This window comes from Capricornis sumatraensis, chromosome 7, assembly GCF_032405125.1.
Source record: "Capricornis sumatraensis isolate serow.1 chromosome 7, serow.2, whole genome shotgun sequence".
In the NCBI taxonomy this organism is placed as follows: Eukaryota; Metazoa; Chordata; class Mammalia; order Artiodactyla; family Bovidae; genus Capricornis; species Capricornis sumatraensis.
Window position 1 is genome coordinate 62554126 of NC_091075.1, and position 24355 is coordinate 62578480.

General features: G+C 43.7%; 1 protein-coding gene across 1 annotated transcript; it reads left to right on the forward strand.

Annotated features, from left to right (window-relative positions):
• Positions 1-599: 599 nt before the first annotated feature.
• UCHL1 (ubiquitin C-terminal hydrolase L1) lies at positions 600-12498 on the forward strand. Its single transcript, XM_068975318.1, has 9 exons — positions 600-679; positions 810-821; positions 1301-1429; positions 4463-4613; positions 6519-6604; positions 6682-6729; positions 7582-7648; positions 8538-8596; positions 12136-12498. The coding sequence occupies exons 1-9, from the start codon at positions 647-649 to the stop codon at positions 12220-12222; spliced, it is 672 nt and encodes a 223-aa protein (XP_068831419.1). The 5' UTR covers positions 600-646; the 3' UTR covers positions 12223-12498.
• The last annotated feature ends 11857 nt before the right edge of the window (positions 12499-24355 follow it).

Consider the following 24355-nt stretch of genomic DNA (forward strand, 5'->3'; position numbering starts at 1 on the left):
TCCCCTGTCTCTACCGCTTCCCCAAGACCAACCAATTCCTCCCTGGGAATCACATTACATCAGCATTACTAATGCAATAAATGCTATGTTACAGACTATGTTTTATTCTAGGCGGTCAATTAAAAACGAATCTCGGTGTTTGTTTGATTTAACATGGAGGATGAATTATTTAAGGTCAAATGCAAACTGCTGCTAGATTTGGAAGACATATTCATATTAAATATATACCTGTTGAATTTGGGTTTTTTCTCAATGCTTCAGAGACTCTAAGCTTTCAGGTAATTGGGATGGTCGAAAGCGTGGTTTTCCAGAAGCTTCCCCCAAAATTAGAATGCACCAAAAGGACTGCTCCACACATGCAAGAAACACCTACCAACAAAACCCATCTTCACAACCACCAGATTATCTCACCAGCAAGTGAGACTGCAAGGTTTGGGGGCTAGGCCGTACCACTCCGCGCTGCGCATGGGGGGATTCGTGCCCATTTCGCTGCGACTGACCGTTTCCCCTCGCTTGGTTTTGCCTCTGCTCCCCCTGCGCAGGCACCCACAGTGCGTCAGGCCGGCGCCTTATAGCTGCAGCCTGGGCGGTTCCGCTCGCTGTTTTTTCGCTTCTCTGGATTGTGTTCCTCTTGAGGTCCGCGAAGATGCAGCTCAAACCAATGGAGATTAACCCCGAGGTGAGCGTCAGGTGCACGGTTACCCGAGGGTGGCGGGGAGCGCAGGGCCGAGGGTCAGCCCTCGCTAGGTAGCGTATCGCTGATTGCTTTTATCTTTGCTTTTTTTTTTCTCTTTGCATTTGCTTTTCAGATGCTGAACAAAGTGAGTGACGTCTCGCGCTGCCTCTGTCCTCCCCCCGGGAGCACCGAGGCGCCTTCGGCTGTTTTGCGGAGACCCAGCGGCCTCCTGCGCACTCCAGAGGCTGCGGGGCTGGGGCGCGGCCCGGGCGCCCTCTCCCTGCTGCTGCATGGGGGGCGGCGGTGACTCTGCGAAACCGGTCGGAGGTGGGATGGAGGAGGCTGCGCCCAGATGCGAGCGCCAGGCCAAGCTCCCGAGGGCGTGGCGCGGGGCGCGCGGGCTGGGATGCCCGGGCGTCGCGGGAGCCACGTGTGGGCCGCGCTTTGTGCTGTGTCATTGCGCCCGGCTGGGGTGGGGGGCGGGGCGGGGCTGGGCCGGGCTCCTCCCAGGCCCGGGTAGGGGCGCGAGGATGCGGAGCCCGCGCCCGGCGCCTCCGCCCGCCTTCCGGCGGGTGCTAGCACTTTGGGGTCTCCGCACATGGCCGCCCTATTTTCTCTCCGCAGGTGCTGACCCGGCTGGGGGTCGCCGGCCAGTGGCGCTTCGAGGATGTACTGGGACTGGAGGAGGAGTCTCTGGGCTCGGTGCCAGCGCCGGCCTGCGCGCTGCTGCTGCTCTTTCCGCTCACGGCGCAGGTAGGGCGTGGGGCCCGGGGTGCGCAGGCTCTGCGCTGTGCGCGCTGCCCCCAAACCCGAGTGATTCATTGAGGACGGTGTAGGGTCTCCTCCCGTCCTGGCCGCCCAGTCCTGGCACACTGCCTCTTCCTTGTCGGGGATGGAGGGAGAATTCACACTTTCGTGGTTCCTTACTCCCTGGGGGTCCTGTTTATTGAGTTTATTGCGTTGCCTCGCGTCCATCAGCATTGCCTTAAACTTGGAAGAGAAGCAGCATCTCAGTTCCATCATCCTGATTATCCAGGAAGATTGTTCATCCTGCTCGTGAGTCAGGTTGACCCTAGGCTTTTCCGAGCTTTTCACGCCAAGGAGTGGCTGGCCGATTGTTTGCCTTTAAGGGCTGTGATCTGTCTTTTTTATTGTCTGGTTCTCTCTCAGACTCCCACCTTGGTGTAAAATGGAGGGATCCCGGCGTGCCTAAACCGGAAGAAAACAATAGGTTCTTTAAATTTACGCCTCTTCTGCCTGGGCCTTCAGTGGATGCAGGGGTTTCTTCCCAACCCTCCAACTCCCTACAACTTAGTCACTTGTTTTCTTTAGTCTCTCTTACGTGTTTTTCTAAAGCTTAATCACTGTGCCTGGTTCCGGTGTGGAAATCACCTTCTAGCTCTCTGACCTTGTAGCTTATTGAACAGGTGGACATTAGACCTGTCTTGGAAGTGCTTTTTCATTTCTCTTTAGATGGTCTTCCTTCTGCGTATCAAATATGAAAGAGTGGCTAGGGTGATTGTCTCAGATGTATGGAATCCCACTAATGAGCATGGTTTTGTCTGTCTTCAAGTGCTGCCACTCGATCCCTGACTTAGGAGTGGTTGAATTTTGCTTAAGTGAAACTCCAGGGGCATTAGCCTATGGGGCATGATTCCAAACAGTGAGTTTAACTCACAGCATCCTCAGGCGACATTTCTAGAAACATCCCCAGCATAAATTAAGCCTTTGGAAAGTTCAGGCGTTCCTCCAATGGGCCAAGTATTGGGGCTTAAAAACAGTTATTAAAAGCTATTAGGATAATCCCACTGACATGTTTGTTACTGAGTTTTCACTTAGGTGAAAATGGAGTTCCCAAATAATTGCAAGTCAAAGTATGTTCCCTGTAGCTCAAATCAAATGCAGTTTTCTCTCATTTGAGCCTCTCACAGAGGTTTCTTATTAAAGGAACCATGATGACTCGGGGGTTTTTGAGCAGCAGCACTCAAAAGGCAAGGCCTCTGGGAGGCAGTGGAGAAGCGTATTTGTCTTACAAAAGCCCACTGGTCTCATTTTGCTGGATCAAGCAGCTCTTGGTTAGAGAACATTCTGGATTGAACATTTTGTGCTTGAGAGAGCGCGATACTTTTTCCTTTAGCTCTAGTTAAGTCTGTCAGATTCAGTGAATGCCTATTTTGTGACACAAAACAGCTCCTGGGCTAAATACTGAAGCAGATTGAAAGCAAGTTGAGGTTTATAGGTGGACTTCCAAAAAGTAAATGTTAATTTAGAAAGCGTCTAATTTTGTCAAAGAATATTATGAAATCCTAAATAGACTACTTCTAAAACATTTTAAGCGATCATGAAATATTTACAGAATTGTCGTCATGCAAAAGTTCAGACAACCATAAAGGATGATGCTACCAGTTATGAAAAATTAAATCTTTTTTTAGAAAAGTGAAAATCCTTAACAGTCATTGGAAGCTCAGTTCAAGTACAGTGAATAGATAAATGATGCTAGCACTTCCTACTGGCGAAGGCAATGGCACCCCACTCCAGTACTCTTGCCTGGAAAATCCCATGGACGGAGGAGCCTGGTAGGCTGCAGTTTGCGGGGTAGCTAAGAGCCAGACAGGACTGAGCGACTTCACTTTCACTTTTCACTTTCATGTATTGGAGAAGGCAGTGGCAACCCACTCCAGTGTTCTTGCCTGGAGAATCCCAGGGATGGGGGAGCCTGGTGGGCTGCTGTCTGTGGGGTCACACAGAGTCAGACACGACTGAAGCGACGCAGCAGCAGCAGCAGCACTTCCTCCTCCTACTTGGAGTCGATCTTATGTGACAAGAGAGCTTGTTCCTCTGATGGTACCACAGACAAAGCGGAAACTTCAATACCATGTAAAATAATGCAAGGCTCCTAGAATTAGAAATATACATACTTCTGGGATTCTGTATGATTTATGCTGGTTGTAAAAATTAGTGTTTATATAGTGTATAATTGGCAAAGAAACAAGTGTCTCCTATTTCTTACAGGAGAAATTTGTGTGAACTCACAATCCAGTGCGCTAGACCAGTTGTCTTTCCTCCCTAAAAGTTGTTGTTTAGTTGCTCAGTCATGTCCAACTCTTTGCAACCCCATGGACTGTAACCCACCAGGCTCCTCTGTCCGTGGGATTTCCCAGGCAAGAGTAACTGGAATGGGTTGCCATTTCCTTCTCTAGGGGAATCTCCCTGACCCAGGGATCAGACCCGTGTCTTTGCATTGCAGGCAGTTTTTTATTAAAAAGATGAGGGAGTAGTTAATTTCTTTAAATTGTTCCTTTCTATAGTTTTGTTTTGAAGTGACATGTACTTGGACTAGAATAACTTCAAAGAATAAAGAAGTATAAACTAGCTGGTGTTCTTGGGCATTCAGTTGACCAACGCTTGATTGGAATGCATGTGTAAGATACAGTTGTTGCTGTTAAAAGGAAGAAAAGAACGAACTTGCCTGTTTTTCTGACTTCAGCACGCCGTCCATCTCAAGCTAAAAGGTGGCAGTGTTGTCTAGACAAACATGGGCTACAATCCAAGACCGCTACCGCCCTGCAGCTGCAGGGTGGAGTGTCTGCACCTCTCAGAACCCCACGGGCTGACTTGGTATGGGAGGCAGACGGGCCATTCTCTAGGTGCCGGCCAGCACCTAGGACCAAGACTCCTGGTCACACATCCCACTGTGTCTCCATTTAGGCACTAGAACTCACTGTGCTTCCATCTGTTCTTTGCATTTGCATTTAGAGATGTAAAAATGTCTTCTTGAACTCACAGCATGAGAACTTCAGGAAAAAACAAATTGAAGAGCTGAAGGGACAAGAAGTCAGTCCCAAGGTGTACTTCATGAAGCAGACCATTGGCAACTCCTGTGGAACCATCGGACTCATTCATGCAGTGGCCAATAATCAGGACAAACTGGAGTTCGGTGAGTGGGTTTTGAGGCCAGTTACCCTCTAGCTGATCTTCAGTTAACTGCAGTACTTCCTTCCAACACTCCCAGGGGTCTATTCGGCAAAGCCATTGCCTGAAAATTTTTTTGAAAACCTACTCATGCATATAGGATCAGCAGGTAAATTCTCATTGTTGCTTCTCTTTTGAGGAAGGGAAGCTCATTTTCCAAGAAGCATGGTGTGGCTTCTTCCACCTGGAGAGTCAGACTCTTGGGCTCTCCCATGAGCAGACAGAAAATTGTCATGATTCTCATGTGCTCCTGGTCTAGTCTCAACAATTCTAAAGAGCTAGAGTTGATGTTAAGCCATAAAATACCAGCCTTTAGGACCTTTGTTTAATGGTGCAGTGTCTCATAAGCAACAGGAGAACTAACCTGGCCTAAAGCAGCAGGAGATCCTGCAGGGGCCTAGCCACAGCCCAGCACCTTGAAAGATCCATCTCTGAACAAAGCTGGGTCAGGGGTTTTAGCCTGCCTCCAACGGGTGCTGTGGAGGACATAGAAGAGATGAGTCTTAGCCCCGAAGTTGTCAGAAGCTCAATTAACAGTGCTAACAATACTAAAATACATGGCATTATATATGATTTAGGCCAAGGGTCAACACATTTAAAAAGCCAAAGAGTAAGTCGTTTAGGCTTTGAGGGCCATATGTTCTTTGCCCTTGTAGTGCTATAAGAGCAGCCTTAGACAAGATGTAAAGCAGTGGATGTGACTGTGTTCCAGTAAAACTTTATTTACAAAGATAGGCAGCAGTAGTTTGCCAACTCCCAATTTAGACCATGGATGAGGGTGGCTGAGAATTGAATAACTTCATCTAAGTGTCCAGGCTGTTGCTTGTAGCAGGTCAGATACTTTTTTAACAAAGGAATTGTGCTTCAGACTCGACTCTTTGTATAATTTTGAAATTAAAAAGGAGGGGGTTATCCAGCCATAAGGGACCAGATTTTCTAGAAGCTGCTTTTTCAAATAATTGACTCAGCATAGTCATATTAAAAAGTTGTAACTTGGTCCTTTTTATTTCTTCTGCAGTAAGTATCATTTTGTTTAGAATGTTGTATTCCTGCAGCTGCAGATACTGTAATTCTGTAAACATGGTCCTGATGGTGCCATAGGCCTAATCTGAGTCATAGTTCTCCTCATAAAGTTATGAGACGTTTCCTGTAACTTCCGAATTTTGAATGGTGTACATTTAGCAAATCTGATAACGTTTAGAGCTGAAAATTCAAATCGAGGTCTTTTGAAATGCGAGTGGCTGCTTCGTACACATTGACCAATGCACAATGTTTGCGCCAACCATCGGCTAGCCAGCTACTCTAGGCCAGCTGTTAGGCACGTTGCATTTCCGGTCTTCAGGTTGATGTCTGTTTGGGTAACCATGTTACTAAGATTGCATTTCTTGGCCCTGAAATAAGTCTTAGGTTGAGAGCCATTACTAGATTTGAATGTTGCATCATGTATGCAGTAAACATTCATTATGCATGGGTAGCGGCTGTAGATGACAGGACTAGACAAGACAGTTCTGCCTTTATGGCATCAAAAAGCTCACAGATAGGTGCTATAGCTGGATCAGTGCTGTAACAGATGTGATCAAAGAGATGAGGGTGAGGTGGAAGATGAAGGGGTTGGGGAGCCAGGGAGAAGATGTAAGGAGGAGCCTGAACCCCCTAGAAGAAGGGAGAGTTCTCTGGTTTGAATGCAATGAGAAGGGAGTGGTTGGAGAAAGGGGCTGGGGAGGGGACAGCTCATTCCCATCCTTTGAGGCCATGGTACAATTTCAGGTTGCCAAACATGACCAAGGGTGTGATGTCTCCAGCCGTTAGTAAATGTGCACCCATTCACGTTATACCTGTACTAATGATGCTTTTGTTATTTTTCGCCCAGAGGATGGGTCCGTTCTGAAACAGTTTCTTTCTGAAACAGAGAAGTTGTCCCCTGAAGACAGAGCAAAGTGCTTTGAAAAGAATGAGGTAGGAAGAGAACGTCTAGAACATTGATTTTGAGTACTCTGGAGGTTTCTGTGCTGACTCTCCTCTGTTTTCCGCAGGCCATTCAGGCAGCCCACGATGCTGTGGCACAGGAAGGCCAATGTCGGGTAAATACAAGTTAAAGCCAGGTGGCCCCTGTGTTTCCCCAGAAACATGTGCAAAAACCTCTCACCAGGATCCAGCACATGTGTCTACTCAAGGCCGAGGAATGCCAGGAAGTTCTACCAGAGTAATGCCTTGACCAGACCTGTTCATAACAATGGCTCTTCAAAATATCTGATGGGCAGTTGACACAGTCTTGAGTACATTCAGGCTAATAATGTTTTATATAGACTCAGATGGGTCTAGTAGAGTGAATAACACCCTTCTTAGTAATGAACATTTTAGATACTCTTGAGTCAGTTGGAGGGCAAGCTCGACTAGCAAGGACTAACAGTTTCTAGATGACTTAGGTATACCAGTAATAACAGGGCCTTCGAGTCAACTGTTAAGATTTAAGTTTATACAACCCTAGTTGGCTCTGCCACTATCTAGTCTTGACCTTGGGTGAGATGCTTGTCCTCCTGAAGTCTTAATTTCTTCCTCAGTAAAAAGCAAGTTTTAAGAGTTCTGATAGTTACTGTGTATCTACTTTAATGGTCTTAGAATAAAACCTAATATATGGGAAATAGATACTAGCTCTAATCATTTAAAATAATACATAGGCAAGTTGGTTCAAGCATATTCCCCTTAGGGACTTTATTTTTTAACAAATTAGGTCCTGCCTATTGTTTATGGCAAAATACAGATGTCAAATCAACAGATTGTACACCTTAAACTTATGCATTGTTAATGTCAGACTAATGCAGTGTTATCTCATTTATATCTTAATTTTTTCTTTCAGCTTTATTTTTAAATGTAGTATATAACACAATAAAAATTCTCATTTTCGAAAAAAAAAATGTCTTGATTCTCTTCAGGTAGATGACAAAGTGAACTTCCATTTTATTCTGTTTAACAACGTGGATGGCCACCTCTATGAACTTGGTATGTCTCACTTTTGGAGTCTAATATAACTGCATGTATTCTCTCACACATCGTTCCTCTTACAGTACTGGTGTGGGTCTTTATGGCTGCACTTAGTATATCTTTAAGCTCTTATGGGGGCATTTAACCCTTGTCGTGCCCAGAGTACCTCCTCCAGACAGCTGACCAGTGGAATGAATGGATTTAATCACAAACCAGTAGAGAGAATTGGTCAGCCACTTCAAGATACGCATTCAGATTCTGTCTTCTACCTTCTACTGTAGCATCACCAATATAGTTTCCAGCATCATCCTTTTCGGACAAGCAATACTTTGAGAAGGAAATAAATACTTAAACATGACCTGATCTGTGTAAAAAGAATTTAGATATGTTGGGGTAATTCCTATTAGCTGGTTTTAACAAGGAAGATCATCCATCTCTGTTTTAGGAGTCATCCCCTTTGTATTAATGGGGAAAGACTTGCAGCTGTGTTATCTCAAGCCAAGATACTACCTATGGGCAAGCAAGGGCAATGAAAACTTGGGGCCAGTCAGCAGTTGTTGAGGGACACATGAAATCTCAGAGATCCCTTTGTCTTGCCTCCACCTTCCGTGTAACTCGCAGACTGCATCTAACTTTTTGTGTTGTGGTCCTTCTCGAGAGATGGGCACAAGCCCTGCTGTTAGGTCGCTGGATTGGGCTCGTGTGGTCTTGGCGCTTGTAGATTAAAATGCCTGGGATGGATATTAGGAACACTTGAACCTTATTTCCAGCCTGTTTGCAGGCAGCCTTCCCTTGGTGGGAGCGGTAATTGTATTCGGAAGAATCTAAAGCTTGCCTTTCAGTGGGACAAGCACAGTGGCCAAAAAACATGCAGAGAGAATCAACATGCCTGGCTTTTCTGTTTCAGATGGACGGATGCCTTTTCCGGTGAACCATGGCACAAGCTCAGAGGACTCGCTGCTGCAGGTAATCTTTGGCATCCATTTCCACTGGGGCCCACACTGTGTTAGCCAGTTTGTCTGTTCCGAAATGCAGACTTTTTTCAGTACAGCCAGCATCAATCATCTGGGATAAGAGCAGTCTTTAGGGCTTAAAGATCATCATAGTAATTCTATCTACCTCATTTTATGCAAAGGGTTTTAAACAAGATGCTTTAGAGCAGCCCTGATTAATCTGTCTTGTGTTCTGTCTTTAGCCCACAGTTAGAATTAGCCTGAAAGTCATTGCTTACTTCCCTGTGGGATTAAGGTGACCATTGTCCTTTTGTCAGATTACATCATAGCCACTGACTCAGACTCACGGAACAGCAACCCAAGCCTTGCCTAATCCCTCTGTGACAGCTGAGTGTGGGTCAATCTTGACCTGTGAATTCTGGTTATGTAGTTAACTCTTTGAGTTTTTTCTTCCCACGTGGTCACTCCACTGTTAACAGGTCAAAAGAAATAAATTCACAACATGCCTGAAAAGAACTTTAAGATCCCGGGTCACTCTGCAACTATCCTGGTACAGGTGACTACAGATAGCTCTTAATTCCAAAACAGAGCTGGCAGACTAGTCCACTTCACCCTAAAAATGAATCTAGAGTTGAATCAGTTTGCTGTTACAAAGGAAAATTACTTAATTGTAATAAAATTGAACATGATGTTAAGATATAACTTCTTCATTTGTCATAACAAAAGCTAAACTCTTTGGCGTGCTTATGTGCAGACAGAGAGTTGGCAAAAACTTTTTCTGTGACGAGCCAGGAGATATTTTAGGCTTCCTGTGGCATATGGGTTCTGTTGCATGTATTCAGTTCTTCCGTGACAGCTCCAAGGCAGCCCATAGGCAGGGTCTAAATGAATGCGTATGGCTGTGTTCCACTTTATTCACAAAAATAGGCAGCAGGCTGGATTTGGCCCACACGTTGCAGTTTGCCGACTCCAGGCTAGATGCTGTTCTGTGTTAATTACCTGTTTCACAGAGTCCTTTTAATGATGCTGTGAGGTAGTTACTCACATTTTATAGATGAGACTGAAATGCAGAGGTGAGTGATGCCCACCGTCAATGACAGACTATAGAATCCAGCTTCAAATAGTTGGTCTGTCTTTAGAGTCTGTGCTCTTAGCCACTGTACAATACTGCCTTTATAATAGGCCTGTCTTTGGAACATCGTAGGCCTGGTGACCTCAAGGTGTTAGTGGACCAAATGATGCCATTCTTGGAGGGAGGGTCCCTTTCTCTAGCCAGCTTTCATATACACCTGAGATCAGTCAGAGCTACTTCTTGGCTGTAGCAGGGGTACATGAGAATGATGATACAGAATGAGAACTAGACCTAGAGAAACAGGATGGGGGTTTGCATGAGAATCAGTATTCACTTATGGGAGAGAAAAAGAATAGGAGCAGTAATTCTCGTTGCATCCTACTTGGATTAAAGGCTGTGGTCCTTCTAATAAAGTTTCCCAGGTGCATACTTAACTCCTATCTAAGGTTATACTAATATAGGCATGCCTCACATTGTGGGTTCGGTTCCAGACCATCACAATAAAGTGGGTATCACAAGAGTTGAATTTTTTGGTTTCCCAGTGTATATAAAAGCTATGTTTAAGTGTGCAATAGCATTATGTCTAAAAAAATATACATAGCTTAATTTAAAATATGGCTAAGAATTGCTGACTATTACCTGAGCCTTCAGTGAGTCAGTATTTTTGCAATAGGAACATCAAAATTTAATATTAATGAAAAGTTTGAAATACTATGAGAGTTACCAAAATATGACACACATACAAAGTGAGCAAATGCACTGGGAAAGTGCTGCCAGTAGACTTACTCCTTGTAGGGTTGTTACAAAGCTTCAATTTGTGTAAAAAAGAAAAAAATACAGTATCTTCAAAGTCCAGTAAAGTGAAGTGCAATAAAATGTGGAATGCATGTACCATAAAATGTGCTCTTCATAGAGTACCTAAAACTGTTGTGTGAGTAGAATTTATGAGGTGTGGGGAACGTAAAAACCTTTTGTTAAAAAAAAACAACTATATTACAATCAGCAAGCATCTTAATCAGTGGGAATTCTTTTCCTAAGACTGGTCCTATATGGTTAGAGATGTTTTAGGTTATCTAAGTGAAAAAGTAGCTCAGTCATGTCTGACTCTTTGCAACCCCATGGGCTATACACAGTCCAGGGAATTCTCTAGGTCAGAATACTGGAGTGATAGCTTTTCCCTTCTCCAGGGGATCTTCCCAAACCAGGGTCTCCCACACTGAAGGCAGATTCTTTACTGTTTGAGCCACCAGGGAAGCCCAAGAACACTGGAGTGGGTAGCCTCTCCCTTTTACAGCAAATCTTCCCGACCCAGGAATCGAAGCGGGGTCTCCTGCATTGCAGGCGGATTCTTTACCAACTGAGCTATCAGGGAAGCCCTAGATTATACTCCAAATAAACTTGCTAAACTGGTGAGAAAATACATAAACTTAACCCAAGCATCTTAAATTTGAGCGAATTAAGTCACTGCTTAGTGTGTGTGTAGCAGATGGCTGTTGTCTTTAGAGGCACACCCTTAATGACACCGTGGGTCCTAAAGGAAAGTGGATTTGGGGAAGGCAGTCTGTAATACCAATGTATTAAAAATTCCGATAGAATGTTACTTGAGATCCCCTACAGTTTTTCTGAGTGGTTCCAAAGCAGGAAGAAAACCAGGGTATGGCTGATGCTTTTTAAGGGCCAAAACTGATCACGTTGGTAATATTTTAGACCTTGGGAACTGGTGTTCCATGATTTTCTGTTAGAGCATCCAATAGCCTCTTAAAGGTCTTACATTTAATATTTTGGTTGGACTCTTTCTGCTGGACTTTTTTACAAATTGAACAATGATCAATATTCTGATCCCAATACATTTAAACCCTAGCATTCAGCAGGTAACATTGGGATCAATTTTCTGTCCTTATTCTTTGTAATCTGGGTTTTAGAATTAGTAATTCATGGCATTCCCTAAATATCTAGGCAATTATCATTTACCTCTACCTGGAATGGCAGATGTTTAAATTTTGTAGAAGGTTTACTTTCCCCTGGAGAAGGAAATGGCAACCCACTCCAGTATTCTTGCCTGGAGAATCCCATGGACAGAGGAACCTGGCGGGCTACAGTCCGTGGGGTCGCAAGAGTGGGACATGATACCACCACCAAAATGCTTGCTTTTCCCTAATGAAGAGAAGTCAATTTTCTGTCTCTGGATTTGAGGGGAAGAGGGTATACTCGTCAAAGCCAGGCACAAGGTGGCAGGAGCGCAGAGCATTTGCTAGCAGCAATCAGGGCTTCTGAAGCCACATCTGTGATGTGGGTCCTTGTCTTTCCCATCACCTGATTTTTTTTTTTTTCCCCTCTTAAGCCCTGGTTTTCAAGTTTGTTGGGAGGTTTAACATTGGTCAGGGTGCACTTTGCAGGTCTTGGTGATAATTTTCCCTTGAAGTGTTCATTTTGAGCTGTTTGGTGTTTAGAATTTAATTCACAACTTTCCTCCTCCTCAGGACGCTGCCAAGGTCTGCAGAGAATTCACTGAGCGTGAGCAGGGGGAGGTTCGCTTCTCCGCTGTGGCCCTCTGCAAGGCAGCCTAATGCCCCATGGGGGGCACTTTGCTTCTCCCCCTCTTCCCTTCATTGTGAAAGTATATCCCGCCCCCGCCCCCCCCCCCCCCCCATGCTGGTATAAAATGCTTCAGTACTTGTAGAGCACAGCTGTTCTCCTTTGGTTCTGCAGATAAGCACTTACCCTCAACCATGCCCCCACACTGGCAGAGCTCAGCTGTTGATGGAGCAAGTTCGGCATCAGCCTGTGATGGTGAAGCATTCCCCGCGTTGTGTCTTGTACCTCAATATCTAATGCTTTAACGGCTACTTTGGTTTGTGTCTGTAAGTTAAGGCCTTGGATGTGGTTTGTCCTTGAATAAAATTTTTCTGCTGATAAGAGATAAGCCTAAACTGGTTTTCATTTTTTCTTCTCTCCAATATATCCCAAAGTTTCATAGCAATTACATATATACCTTCCATATAAGAACTTTTATAGTACTGGGAAGAAAATTACCATGAAATTATTATCAGTTCAGTGTGTTTCTAGATTTTTTCCTATCAGTTCAGTTGCTCAGTCGTGTCCCAACTGCGTCCCTATGAACTGCAGCACTCCAGGGCTCCCTGTCCATCACCAACTCCTGGAGTTTACCCAAATGTATATGTTATTGTGTGTTCCTATAGGCTTTTAAAATTTTAATTAGACTTTTTTTGGAGCAGTTATTGAAATAAGTTGATAATACATTGTTAGTTTCAGATTACAACATAGTGATTTGACGTTTAAATACATCATGAAATGATTACCTATGATAATCCTAGTAATGATAAGCCTAGTAACTACCTGTCCCCTTACAAGGTTAACGCAGTGTTAGTGATCATGTTCCTTATGCCATAAGAGTAATTTTACAGAAAAACAAGATATTATAGTTCTCATATAGCCATCATCCATTGGTGGCTCAAACGCGAAAACATCTGCCTGTGATGTAGGAGACCCGGGTTCATTCCCTGGGTGGAGAAGATCCCCTGGAGAAAAGAATGGCAACTCACTCCAGTATTCTTGCAAGGAGAATTCCATGGACAGAGGAGCCTGGTGGGCTACAGTCCATGGGGTCGCAGAGTTGGACACAGCTGAGCAACTAACATAGCCCCTCATCTATTTCCCCCATTTCATCTTAACATTAATATGATACATTTGTCACAGTTAATGAACTGATTGATAATATGGGCTTCCCTGGTGTCTCAGCTGGTAAAGAATCTGTCTGTGATACAGGAGACTGGGTTGGGAAAATCTCTGGAGAATGGAACAGCTACCCACTCCAGTATTCTTACCTGTAGAATTTCATGGACAGAGGAGCCTGGCGGGCTACACTGTCCATGGGGTCCCAAAGAGTTGGACATGGGCGACTTTCACTTCACATTGAAAATACTATTGACTGAAGTCCACAGCTTATTCAAATTGCTTTTGTTTTTACCTGATGTCTCTTTTCTTTTGAGGATCCTATCCAAAATACTCTTAAGGTTCCTCTTGGCTATGACAGTTTCTCAGACTTTTTAAGTTTTGAGGAGTACTGGTCAAGTATTTGGTAGGATGCCCCTCTCTTGGGATTTGCCCAGTGTTCTCGTACTTAAGGTTATGAGTTGTGGGGGCGGAAGACCACAGGTAAAGTGCTGGTCTCATGTCGTATCAAGAGTACATACCACCTTGATCACCTGGCTAGATAGTGGTTGCATTTCTGCATAGTAAAGCCACTCCTGCCTCCACTGTAGCAGAACGAGGTCTGCACAGCGCCGCCTATAGGAGTTGAATCAAGCTCTTTGTCCTTGAAGGCGGAGTATCTATATAAATGATTCAGAATTCTTTTGTAAGGGAGCTTTGTCTCTTGTCACCTATTTATGTAATCAGTATCAGTATGAACTCCTAAATATTTTATACTCTGGGTTATCTAGTACCTCGTGTTCTGTTTTAGCTTTGGGCATTGAGAGCTATTTCAGTTGGCTCCTGTGTCCCTTTGATATATCCTAATCAACGAGGCTTTTGCTTTTTTTTTTCTTAATGATTTCTTATTTCTCAGAAGTTAGTTTTTAAAAAAAAGCTAATGTATTTGCCGTTTAAACCTTAACTAATTTTTAGATAAGGATATACTAATGTAACATAAGCTTGGATTAATGTTAAATGACATTTTGTCTGAACAATTGATACTTGAATATAGCACTTCCTCTCTAGTTGTAGGAATTCAGGACCTCAGGGAAGAAACCCCAGAACACCCCTCACCCCTTAGTCTGATCTTCACAGAAGCACTTCATCTTGTCTGTTTCCAGAAGCCCAGGAGGTTTGGGTCTCAGCTGCCTTAAAGTTTTCAGCTCTAACCATTTTATGGTGATAATACTTCTGATTCTAACTTCTAAGTGAAGGATATTTTGGTTCCTAGGAGCAAAGTGATCACTACTGTTAACATTCTTCTAATGTAGACAACTAAATACACAGTGACTCAGGTGATTTTAAGTGCTTGGAGCTGAAACCAGGGTGATGCATTTTCAGTTCTGACTTGGTGTATGAATTTCATGGTCACTGTTTAGATTGACTTAGAAGAAAGAAAACAGAACAAGGCTCTTTTCCTCTAACAGAAACTGGTGAAGATACTGCTTTTAATCTTGGAAGGTGTGTGAATTTCATGGTCACCATTTAGATTGTCTTAGGAGAAAGGAAACAGAACAAGGCTCCTTTTCTCCAATAGAAGCTGGTGAAAATACTGCTTTTGGTCTTAGAAATACAAATTATACCACTAAATGTAGCTATAAGACTTTATGCATGAGAAGCATATTTATTAAAATGTTTTCAAACTCTAACACACTTTAGCAAGTCACACCATGGAGGGTCATATAATGGCTGATGTATGTGGGTGATTGCAACCCTGAAGATGCAGAGAAATTTCACTTTTACTGAGGAAACACAGAGATTAATTTATGTGCCCAAGTTCTTAGGGCTAATTACTGGGGAAATCAGGACTTAGGCTGTGGAATGACCACCTAGAGGAAGTTGTCCTCATTTCGGAGTCAATATAATAACTCCACTCTGCCTCTTGGTAACTTTGGACAAAGGAATTACCGTCCTGCATAGCTTCATTCATTGTTTCATGTTAAAATGGACAACACAGAGTGAAAATGTCTGGGAAGGGCCTGGCATCTAGAAGTTTTCCTCTAGGACCAGCATCTTCCCCACTGCGCTCCCTGCGATCTCAGCCATGTGTAACCTGAGGAGGTACCATCAGCTTACTGTCAGGGCAATACCTTCTGGAGTTGTGCAACTCAGAGGTTCTGTTTCTTCAGTGAGCTTATGCCCAGTTGGCTTATTCCTTAAAATGTTACTAATCTTTGGCACTGAAGGTGACTTTGGTCTTTTTTTAAATTGAAGTATATAGTTGCTGTATAATATTATATAAGTTAAGGGTGTATAATATGCTGGAGAAGGGAGTGGCTTTCAAAGGTTAATACTCCATTTATAGTTATTACAGAATACTGACTATGTTCCTTTTGTTGTAAATGTATCCTTGTAGCTCATTTTATACCTAACAGTTTGCCCCTCTTAATCCCCTACCTCTACATTGTCTCTCCCCTCTTGCTGTGAGTCTGATTCTTTTTTGTTCTAGTCACTAGTTTGTTGTATTTTTTAGATTCCACATACAAGTGATGTTACAAATACTTGACTTTCTTTGTCTGACTTATTTCACTCAGCATGGTGCCTTCCAAGTCTATCCATGTTGCCGCAAATGGCAAAATTTCACTTTTTTAATGGCTGAGTATTTTAGGGTGTGTGTATACACAAGCACACACACATATATTTATGCACACACACACATCTTCCTTATCCATTCATCTGGTTCATGGACACTTAGGTTGCTTGCACATCTTGGCAATTGTCAATAATGCTGCTCTGAGCTTTTAGAATTAGTGTTTTTTTTTCTGTATGTATCTCCGGGAGTGCAATTCTTAATTTTTTGAGAAGCCTCCATACTGTTTTCCATAGTGGCTGCACCAATTTACATTTCCCTCAGCCAAGTATGAAGGTTCCCCTTTCTCTGCACCTTGCCAACACTTATTATTGGTGTTCTTTTGGATGACAGTCATTCTGACAGGTTTGAGGTGATATCTCATGGTTTTGATTTCCCTGATGATAAGCGATGTTAAGCATCTTTTCATGTGCATTTCCTTAGGAAAAATGTCTTTAGTTCTTTTGCTCAGTTCTTAATTGGAATTTTGTTTTTGTTGAGTTGTATGAGCTGTCTACATATGTTGGATATTAATCCCTTAACAGCTATATCATCTGCAAATATTTTCTCCCATTCAGCAGGTTGTCTTTTTGCTTTGCTAACAGTTTCCTTTGCTGTGCTAAAGTTTAATTGGGTCATATTTGTTCATTTTTGCTTTTATTTCCTTTGCTTTAGGAGACAGATCCAAAAAAAAATTCTGTGAGTTATGTCAAAGAATGTTCTGCCTTTGTTTTCCTCTGGAATTTATAGTATCCAGTCTTACATTTAAGTCCTTAATCCATTTTGAGTTTATTTTTATATATGGTATTCAAGAATGTAATGAAAGTGACTTTGTAGTGTTTTCAACAGGCAACAGGCAAAGCCACCTGATGCTAAGTATCCCCACCCCCCACTTAAAAAAGTTATTTTTGGCCACACCATGCGGCATGCAGGATTTTATTTCCCCTACCAGGGATCAAACCCACACAACACCTTCTTCAGTGGAAGCAAGGAGTCTATTTACTTCAAAGAAGATTTTATGCTTTGGAAGTAGGGTCTTATCCCAGGAAGTGAAGGACACTTGGTAGCTTGGAGGAAAAGGAGAGATGGATCAAAGATAAGTGGTGATGAAAATTAAAACCATAGCACTTGCTATATTCCAGCACTTCACAAGTATTGTCATGTGCTAGGAGTCGATGGCACAACCCTCAGCTCTCAACCACAAGCTATGCTGCCGGGAGTAGCCCCAGGAGACCATGGACAAGGGGAATTGTCAAGAGCCAGAGCTAAATTAGTAGCACCTGGATCCGTGTAATTGGTTTTAGTTGAATAAGTCACAGCCACAAGTTGCCTAGGGAGATAGGACAACTACACGTCCGTCCATTATTGCCTCATTCTTTGCAGTGAGCGGGCTGCATTCTGTTTCACAAGACATGAGTAATACAAGTGTACCCTCTTGTAGGCCACTGAATTTTTAAGAAGGGAAGCATGATTTGAAATTTAAAGTATAACTTTCTAAGGGCAGAAGAGGGGTTTTGAAAATGAAGATTCATACGTTTATTTACTCTGGTTGCATTTAAGTATCTCTGGTCATTACAAGAAACAACATTTAAATGTCCAGTGTTTCAGTATTTAAGTTCAAATTGGGTGTTCAATACCTGAATTCCTTATAGTTTTCAGTGATGTCTGACTCCTTGTGACCCCACAGACTGTAACACGCCATGGGATTGTCCTGGCAAGAATACTGGAGTGAGGTGCTGTTTCCTGCTCCAGGGGATCTTCCCAATCCAGAGACTGAATCCATGTCTTCTGTGTCTGCTGCACTGGGAGATGGATTCTTTACCTCTGAGCCACTGGAAAAGTCCCTTGAAACAATAGAAAGAAGATAAAAGCTTTATTTAAAACTATGCTAATTTTATCCAGTAGGTGGCAGCAAAGGAAAGCTTATGGCAACTTCAAAGCTAAGTGGCAGTGGTGGTGGTTTAGTTGCTCAGTCCTGTCTTTGTGACCCCATGGACTGTAGCCCACCAGGCTCCTCTGTTCATGGGATTCTCCAGGCAAGAACACTGGAGTGGGTTGCCATTTCCTTTCCCAGGGGAATCTTCCTTACCCAGGAATTGAACCCAGGTCTCCTGCATTGCAGGCAGATTCTTTTACCAACTGAGTTATGTAAGTTTATATAATGTCCAGCGCTGTCCAGTGGGGAAAGAAAGACCAGTTGCTTTTGGTGACTGGCCCTCTGGGAAAGATGAAGTATGATAGTGATTTGGCCTCATTTTTACCCAGTGTTTTGAACTCATCTAACCAGTCTTGGTATAGATTGGCCAAAATCAACCTGTATCAGAAAATTAAATAGAAATTAGCAGGAATAATTTCAAGTCACAAGTTCATTAGATAAATAAATGCTTCCTCTGCTCATATTGAGTTAGATAGTATCCCAAATACAATTGATTTGATATCAGTTCAGTTCAGTTCATTTCAGTCGCTCAGTCGTGTCTGACTCTCTGCAACCCCATGAATCGCAGCACACCAGGCCTCCCTGTCCATCACCAACTCCCGGAGTTCACTCATACTCATGTCCATCAAGTCAGTGATGCCATCCAGCCATCTCATCCTCTGTTGTGCCCTTCTCCTTCTGCCTCCAATCCCTCTCAGCATCAGAGTCTTTTCCAATGAGTCAACTCTTCGCTGGAGTTTCAGCTTTAGCATCATTCCTTCCAAAGAAATCCCAGGGCTGATCTCCTTCAGAATGGACTGGTTGGATCTCCTTGCAGTCCAAGGGACTCTCAAGAGTTCTCCAACACCACAGTTCAAAAGCATCAATTCTTTGGTGCTCAGCTTTCTTCACAGTCCAACTCTCACATCCATACATGACCACTGGAAAAACCATAACCTTGACTAGATGGACCTTTGTTGGCAAAGTAATGTCTCTGCTTTTCAGATTTTATTTTTTGGGGCTCCAAAATTACTGCAGATGATGATTGCAGCCATGAAATTAAAAGACGCTTACTCCTTGGAAGAAAAGTTATGATTTGATATAATCAGTTCTATAATTAACTCTATATCTAGTAGAATCTGGCTTTCAACATTTTAACCAAAAATAATGGATTTAATTGTATAATATTGTTATAACAGATCTTTAGGAAAATATTTTTCTCAATACTTCAGTTACAGAATGTTAATTTTATTTTCAAGTAGCTTCTCTCCTCTTTTTTTTTTTTGGAACCATGTGGGGCAGCTTGCGGAATCTTAGTTCCCTAACCAGGAATTGAACCTGGATGTGAAAGCTCCAAGTCCTAACCACTGGACCACCAGGAAATTCCCTTTCAAGTAGTTTCATGTAGATGGATTTGACCTTTTCATTAAGAGAACTGGGTCTAGGCCAGCATTAACATTAAGTAGGTGGGTGACATTAACTAATTCCCTTTTCTGACCTTAGTTTCCTCTTTTTTAAAATAAAGTAATTAAATCGACTCAAAGCTCACAGAAGTCCCTTCCACCTCTAAGAGCTTACATACCACATGCCCCACCATTCACCCTGTTGGCCATTCCCAGCTTCAGGAAAAAAGCTGAGTAACGTGCAGCCTAATTCCTCATTGTGTGAGGCTGTCTTCTCACAACCTGGCCCGGAGCACTAAATGCTGGTGGAACCTATCCCCTGTTACCGCAACAAAATATTTGCATGGGAATTTCCAAAACATTCGTTAGGGCTTGGTACCACCTGCTTTGAGGATCACTTAGCTACACGGAGCAGCTTCCCTAAGTAACTCTCTGCAGGCAAAATCCTAGAGTGGCCCCCAAGCCTCCCAGGCGCTGGTGTGTAAACACCTTCTCCCGGGCACTCAATCAAACACTAATCTAGGTGCTGTTTGAAGGGAGTTGCAGATGTAATTAAGGTCCCAAATTAATTGGCATTAAGATAGATTATCCTCAGTTGGCCTGACCTAGTCCTTAAAAAGGACTAAGCTTTTCCTGGCAAAGGAATGTGGGCAGTCTCTGGGAGGTAGGAGTGCCTCTAAGCTGGCAGTAGGGTAGTGAGGATCTAAGTTCTAGAGCCTGAAGGAGCCTGAATGCAGATTCTTTCCCAGAGTTTCCAGAAAGAAACAAGCCAACCTTGTAAGACCTTACCTTCACTTCAGCTTTGTAAGATCTCTGGATCTTAAGACCCAGCCAGGCCATGCTGGACTTCTGGTTTACAGAACCCTGAGCTAAGAAATGGGTGTTGATTCAAGCATCTAAGTTTGTATAGTTAGTTATGCAGCAGAAGGAAACTCTTGCTCCTTGGAAGAAATGCTATGACAAACCTAGACAGTGTATTAAAAAGCAGATACATCACTCTGCTGACAAAGGTCTATATACTCAAAATTCTGGTTTTCCTAGTAGTCATGTATGGGTGTGAAAGCTGGACCATAAAGAAGACTGAGTGCTGAAGAATGGATACTTTTGAACTGTGGTGCTGGAGAAGACTCTTGAGAGTCCCTTGGACAGCAAGGAGATCAAAGCTGTCAATCCTAAAGGAAATCAACCCAATTCATTGGATGCTGAAGCTCCTTGGCCACCTGATTTGAGGAGCTGACTCATTGGAAAAGACCCTGATGTTGGGAAAGATTGAGGGCAGGAGGAGAAGGGGGTGACAGAGGATGAGATGGTTGGATGTCATAATCGACTCAAAGGATATGAGTTTGAGCAGACTCTGGAACATAGTGAAGGACAGGGAAGCCCAGTGTGCCACAGTTCATAGGGTCGCAGAATCGGACACAACTTAGTGGCTGAACAACCGAAGGAAACCTAGGTATAACTTAATAAAGCGATGCAACACATTTGCGAGCCTCTGGCCTGCCCTGATTGTCCTCTCTAAACCACCTCTTTGTGGTCCCCACCACTGACCCCTGTGTGTGCCCCACCCCAGGAAGAAATCACATTGGTTCTTCTCATTTCCTTGCGCTCCTCACATCTCTGAGCACGAGGGTGTGAAGAATCCGCTGTTGTTCCAGGAACTTAACAGCCCTCCCTTATATTCTGCATCCTCCCCGGGGGGGGTGTGGTCAGTCGGTTCCCTGGCTCAGCCTGTAGCCCAAGTTTGCCCCAGGAACACACGGCTAGCTCTGCCTGTACTTGTCGTCAGGAGGGACCAGTTTGGTGAAACGTAAAGAGGTAAGAGAAGATCCCCTGAAGGAATTGACAGCCTGCTCCAGTATTCCTGCCTGGAGAGCCCCGTGGACAGAAGAGCCTTCGGGGCTATAGTCCATGGGATCTTGAAGAGTCAGACATGATTGAGACTCATGCAAACAGGTAAGGTGATGTGTAACCTTAATCACTTACTGAAATCTGACCTGCACATTTTACTCATTGCTATGGAAGGTCACAAAAATCCAAACTGTATGAATATAATTTTAAAAAATGATGTCCTTAAAATGCATAGTACTTGGGAGTTCCAGGGTGGTAGAATTCAGTCTTTTCACTGCAGTGCCCTGGGTTTAATCCCTGGTTGGAGAACTGAGATCCTCCAACATGTGTCTTGTAGCCAAAAAAACAAAAATAAAACATGGTACTGAAAATTCTCATTTTGTGTGTAATGAAGAATTCCAGGCCTTCCAGTACGACCTGCTGTCTGCTTCTGTCCGGCACGATTTCATCTGTAGCTCCTCCTCGAATCCTCCGCACCCACCTCCCACTCCTGCCCCCCAAGAGCTTAATAATAATTATTCTTTTAACATTTAGACCCATAAATTCTTGGAAATAAAGAATAATAGTGGCTAGGAAACCAGGCCTAGTGTGTGCGTGTTTTTTACCTCTGTGACTTCATCTCTTTCTGTGGGACACTGTGGGCCCATGTACCTCTTCTTTAAAGACACTTCCTGGCAGTATAGAGGCTGGAAGTTTGTCATTATTTGTGCAAAGTCGACTCACTTCCTGGATTTTCCGTGGGGTCTCTTCTAATAGTCTTGAGCCACCACAAAAGGGGCCCTGTAGTATATGCACGATATTTCCGTCCCTCCCTTTTCCTCGCTTCTTCCTTTCCTTCTCTTTCTCTCCTCTCACCGTCCCTTCTTCCTTTCTTTCTCTTATGCTATACTCTTTTTTCCTCAAACTGTTAAAATCACAGCACGCATTTTATATGAGCTTTCTTCCCAATCTTTCCCTCTGATTACATTTATTCCCAATTCCCTTAATGACTTGATTAAGGTGTAGTTTTATGTGCCATAAAATTAACCCATTGTAAGTATGCAGTTCTGTTATTTTTGTATAGAGTTGTAAAACCGTCCCCACAAATCCAGTTTTAGAACATTTCCACCATCCCCAAATGTTTCTTGTGTCTGTTTACATTGAATCCCTGCTCCTACCCCAGCCCAAGGTAATGACTTATCTGCTTTTTGTCTCCTCAAATGTGCGTTTTCTGGACACTTCATGTAAACAGAAGCATGCAGATGTAGTTGCTTGCATCTGGCTTCTTTCACTTAGCACGAGCACTTTCTTATGATAGCATGAACCAATTGTTCCGCCCTTTTTATTGCTGAGTAGTATTCCATGGTACGAAAATACCTCCTCTTGTTTATCCATTCACCATTGGATAGGCATCTCAGTTATTTCCATTTGGGGACTATGATGAAGAACGCCGCTCTGAACAGTCATATACATGTGTTTGTGTGGATGTGTTTTCATTTCTTGTGGGTAGACTCCTAGGGTGGAATTGCTGGGACACATATTTAAATTTATAAGCTGCCCCCAACAGGATAACATTGCTTTTCAACAAGCATATATTATACAAAAAGCATGACAGGAAATCAAGTTTGTAATAGGCATCAAAAGTCTTATAAGTATGTAACATCTGATCAAGTGACTCAAATTCTTAGAAATAATCAAAGGTCTATGTGAAGATTTATGTAGTAAAATGTTATTCTTAACAATATTATAGTGAAAAAGGAAGCAATGTAACTGACTAGGGGAAAGACTTAACAAATAGCTACATAACCACAAAACAGACAAAAATATCTGGAGGGGGGCAGTTGGTGCAGGCAGGAGACAGTAAACAATAAAGAAGTAAAGTATCTGGTATGATAGAAGGTGAATGTGAGCATGCTAAGTCGCTTCAGCCACATCGGGCTCTGCGACCCCATGGACTGTAGCTCACCAGGCTCCTGTGTCCATGGGATTCTCCAGGCAAGAATATTGGAGTGGGTTGCCTTGCTCTCCTCCCGGGGAGCTTCCCAATCCTGGGATCCAGCCCGAGTCTCTTACATCTCTTGCATTGGCAGGTGGACTCTTTATCACTAACTCCACCTGGGAAGCCCAGAAGGTGATGAAAGGTATGGGAAAAAAAGAGAAAATTAAACAGCAGAGCTTGGTAAGGAGGTGGGGGAGAGGCACATGGTTGAATAGAAAGGTCAAGGTCAGTTTTGAAATGTGTTGAATTGACGCAGTCAAGGTTGATCTCATTGACAAAATGAGCAAAACCAAAGCATCCAGGAAAGAAGATTCTGCAGTGAGGGAAGAGCTGGTGCTGAGAGGCCAGCAGGGTACTAGTGAGTGAAGGGGAGAGATGTGAACCGAGAGCAGAGAGGTCACGGGCGGGTCAGGTCACAGGAGACCTCGAGGGCTGCTGTGAGGACTTTGGTTTTATTCTGTGTGATTGTTGGGAAGCCATTTCAGGATTTCAAGCTAAGAGGTGACATGGTACACTCTTGGTGTGAAACAATCCCCCTGGTTGCCCAGCGGAAAATGAACTACAGAGAAATGTCCAACTCAGTCGTGTCCGACTCTTTGTGACCCCATAGACTGTAGCCCACCAGGCTCCTCTATCCATGGAGTTCTCCAGGCAAGAATACTGGAGTGGGTTGCCATTTCCTTCTCCAGAGAGATATGAGAGAGAAACAGAGAACAGAGTTACAAAGTGAATACTTTGCCTACCTTCCCTCTCACATCTGTTTCTTTTCCTTGCCCTTCTGCCAACACACAGATGCACCCCAACACACACACATTCCAGTAGACACACACCCAAGCAGATAGGGGTGGTAGTGTGGTTGGGATTGTGATCAGGAGCCCACCCTCCTTTTTCCAACTTTCTTATCTTCAGTAAAGTCATGCACGGACATGGTGCTCATTCTGGAGACACAGAAATAGCAGCTCACAGTCCCTGAGGGAGGGAAAGAGAGGCAAGTAAGAGCTCAGTGGTGACTTGACCCGACTGCTCACAGGTCTCTGCAGGGATAGGTGCTTTGTAACGCGAGAGTGAAGTCTCTAACTCTGTGGGGGTGGGGACTGAGGGAGCAGTAGGCCCTCACAAGTGCCTGGGGGCTGAGGTAAGCCTTGAGGAGAAGGAGAATATCAGCAAAACCTGGTACTGGAGAAACTGGTGATGGGCCAGGCAGAGCGAAGTCTCAGGCACAGGGGAGAGGGAAGTCGTGCTCTTCTGAGTCAGAGACTGCAGGCACTTGCGC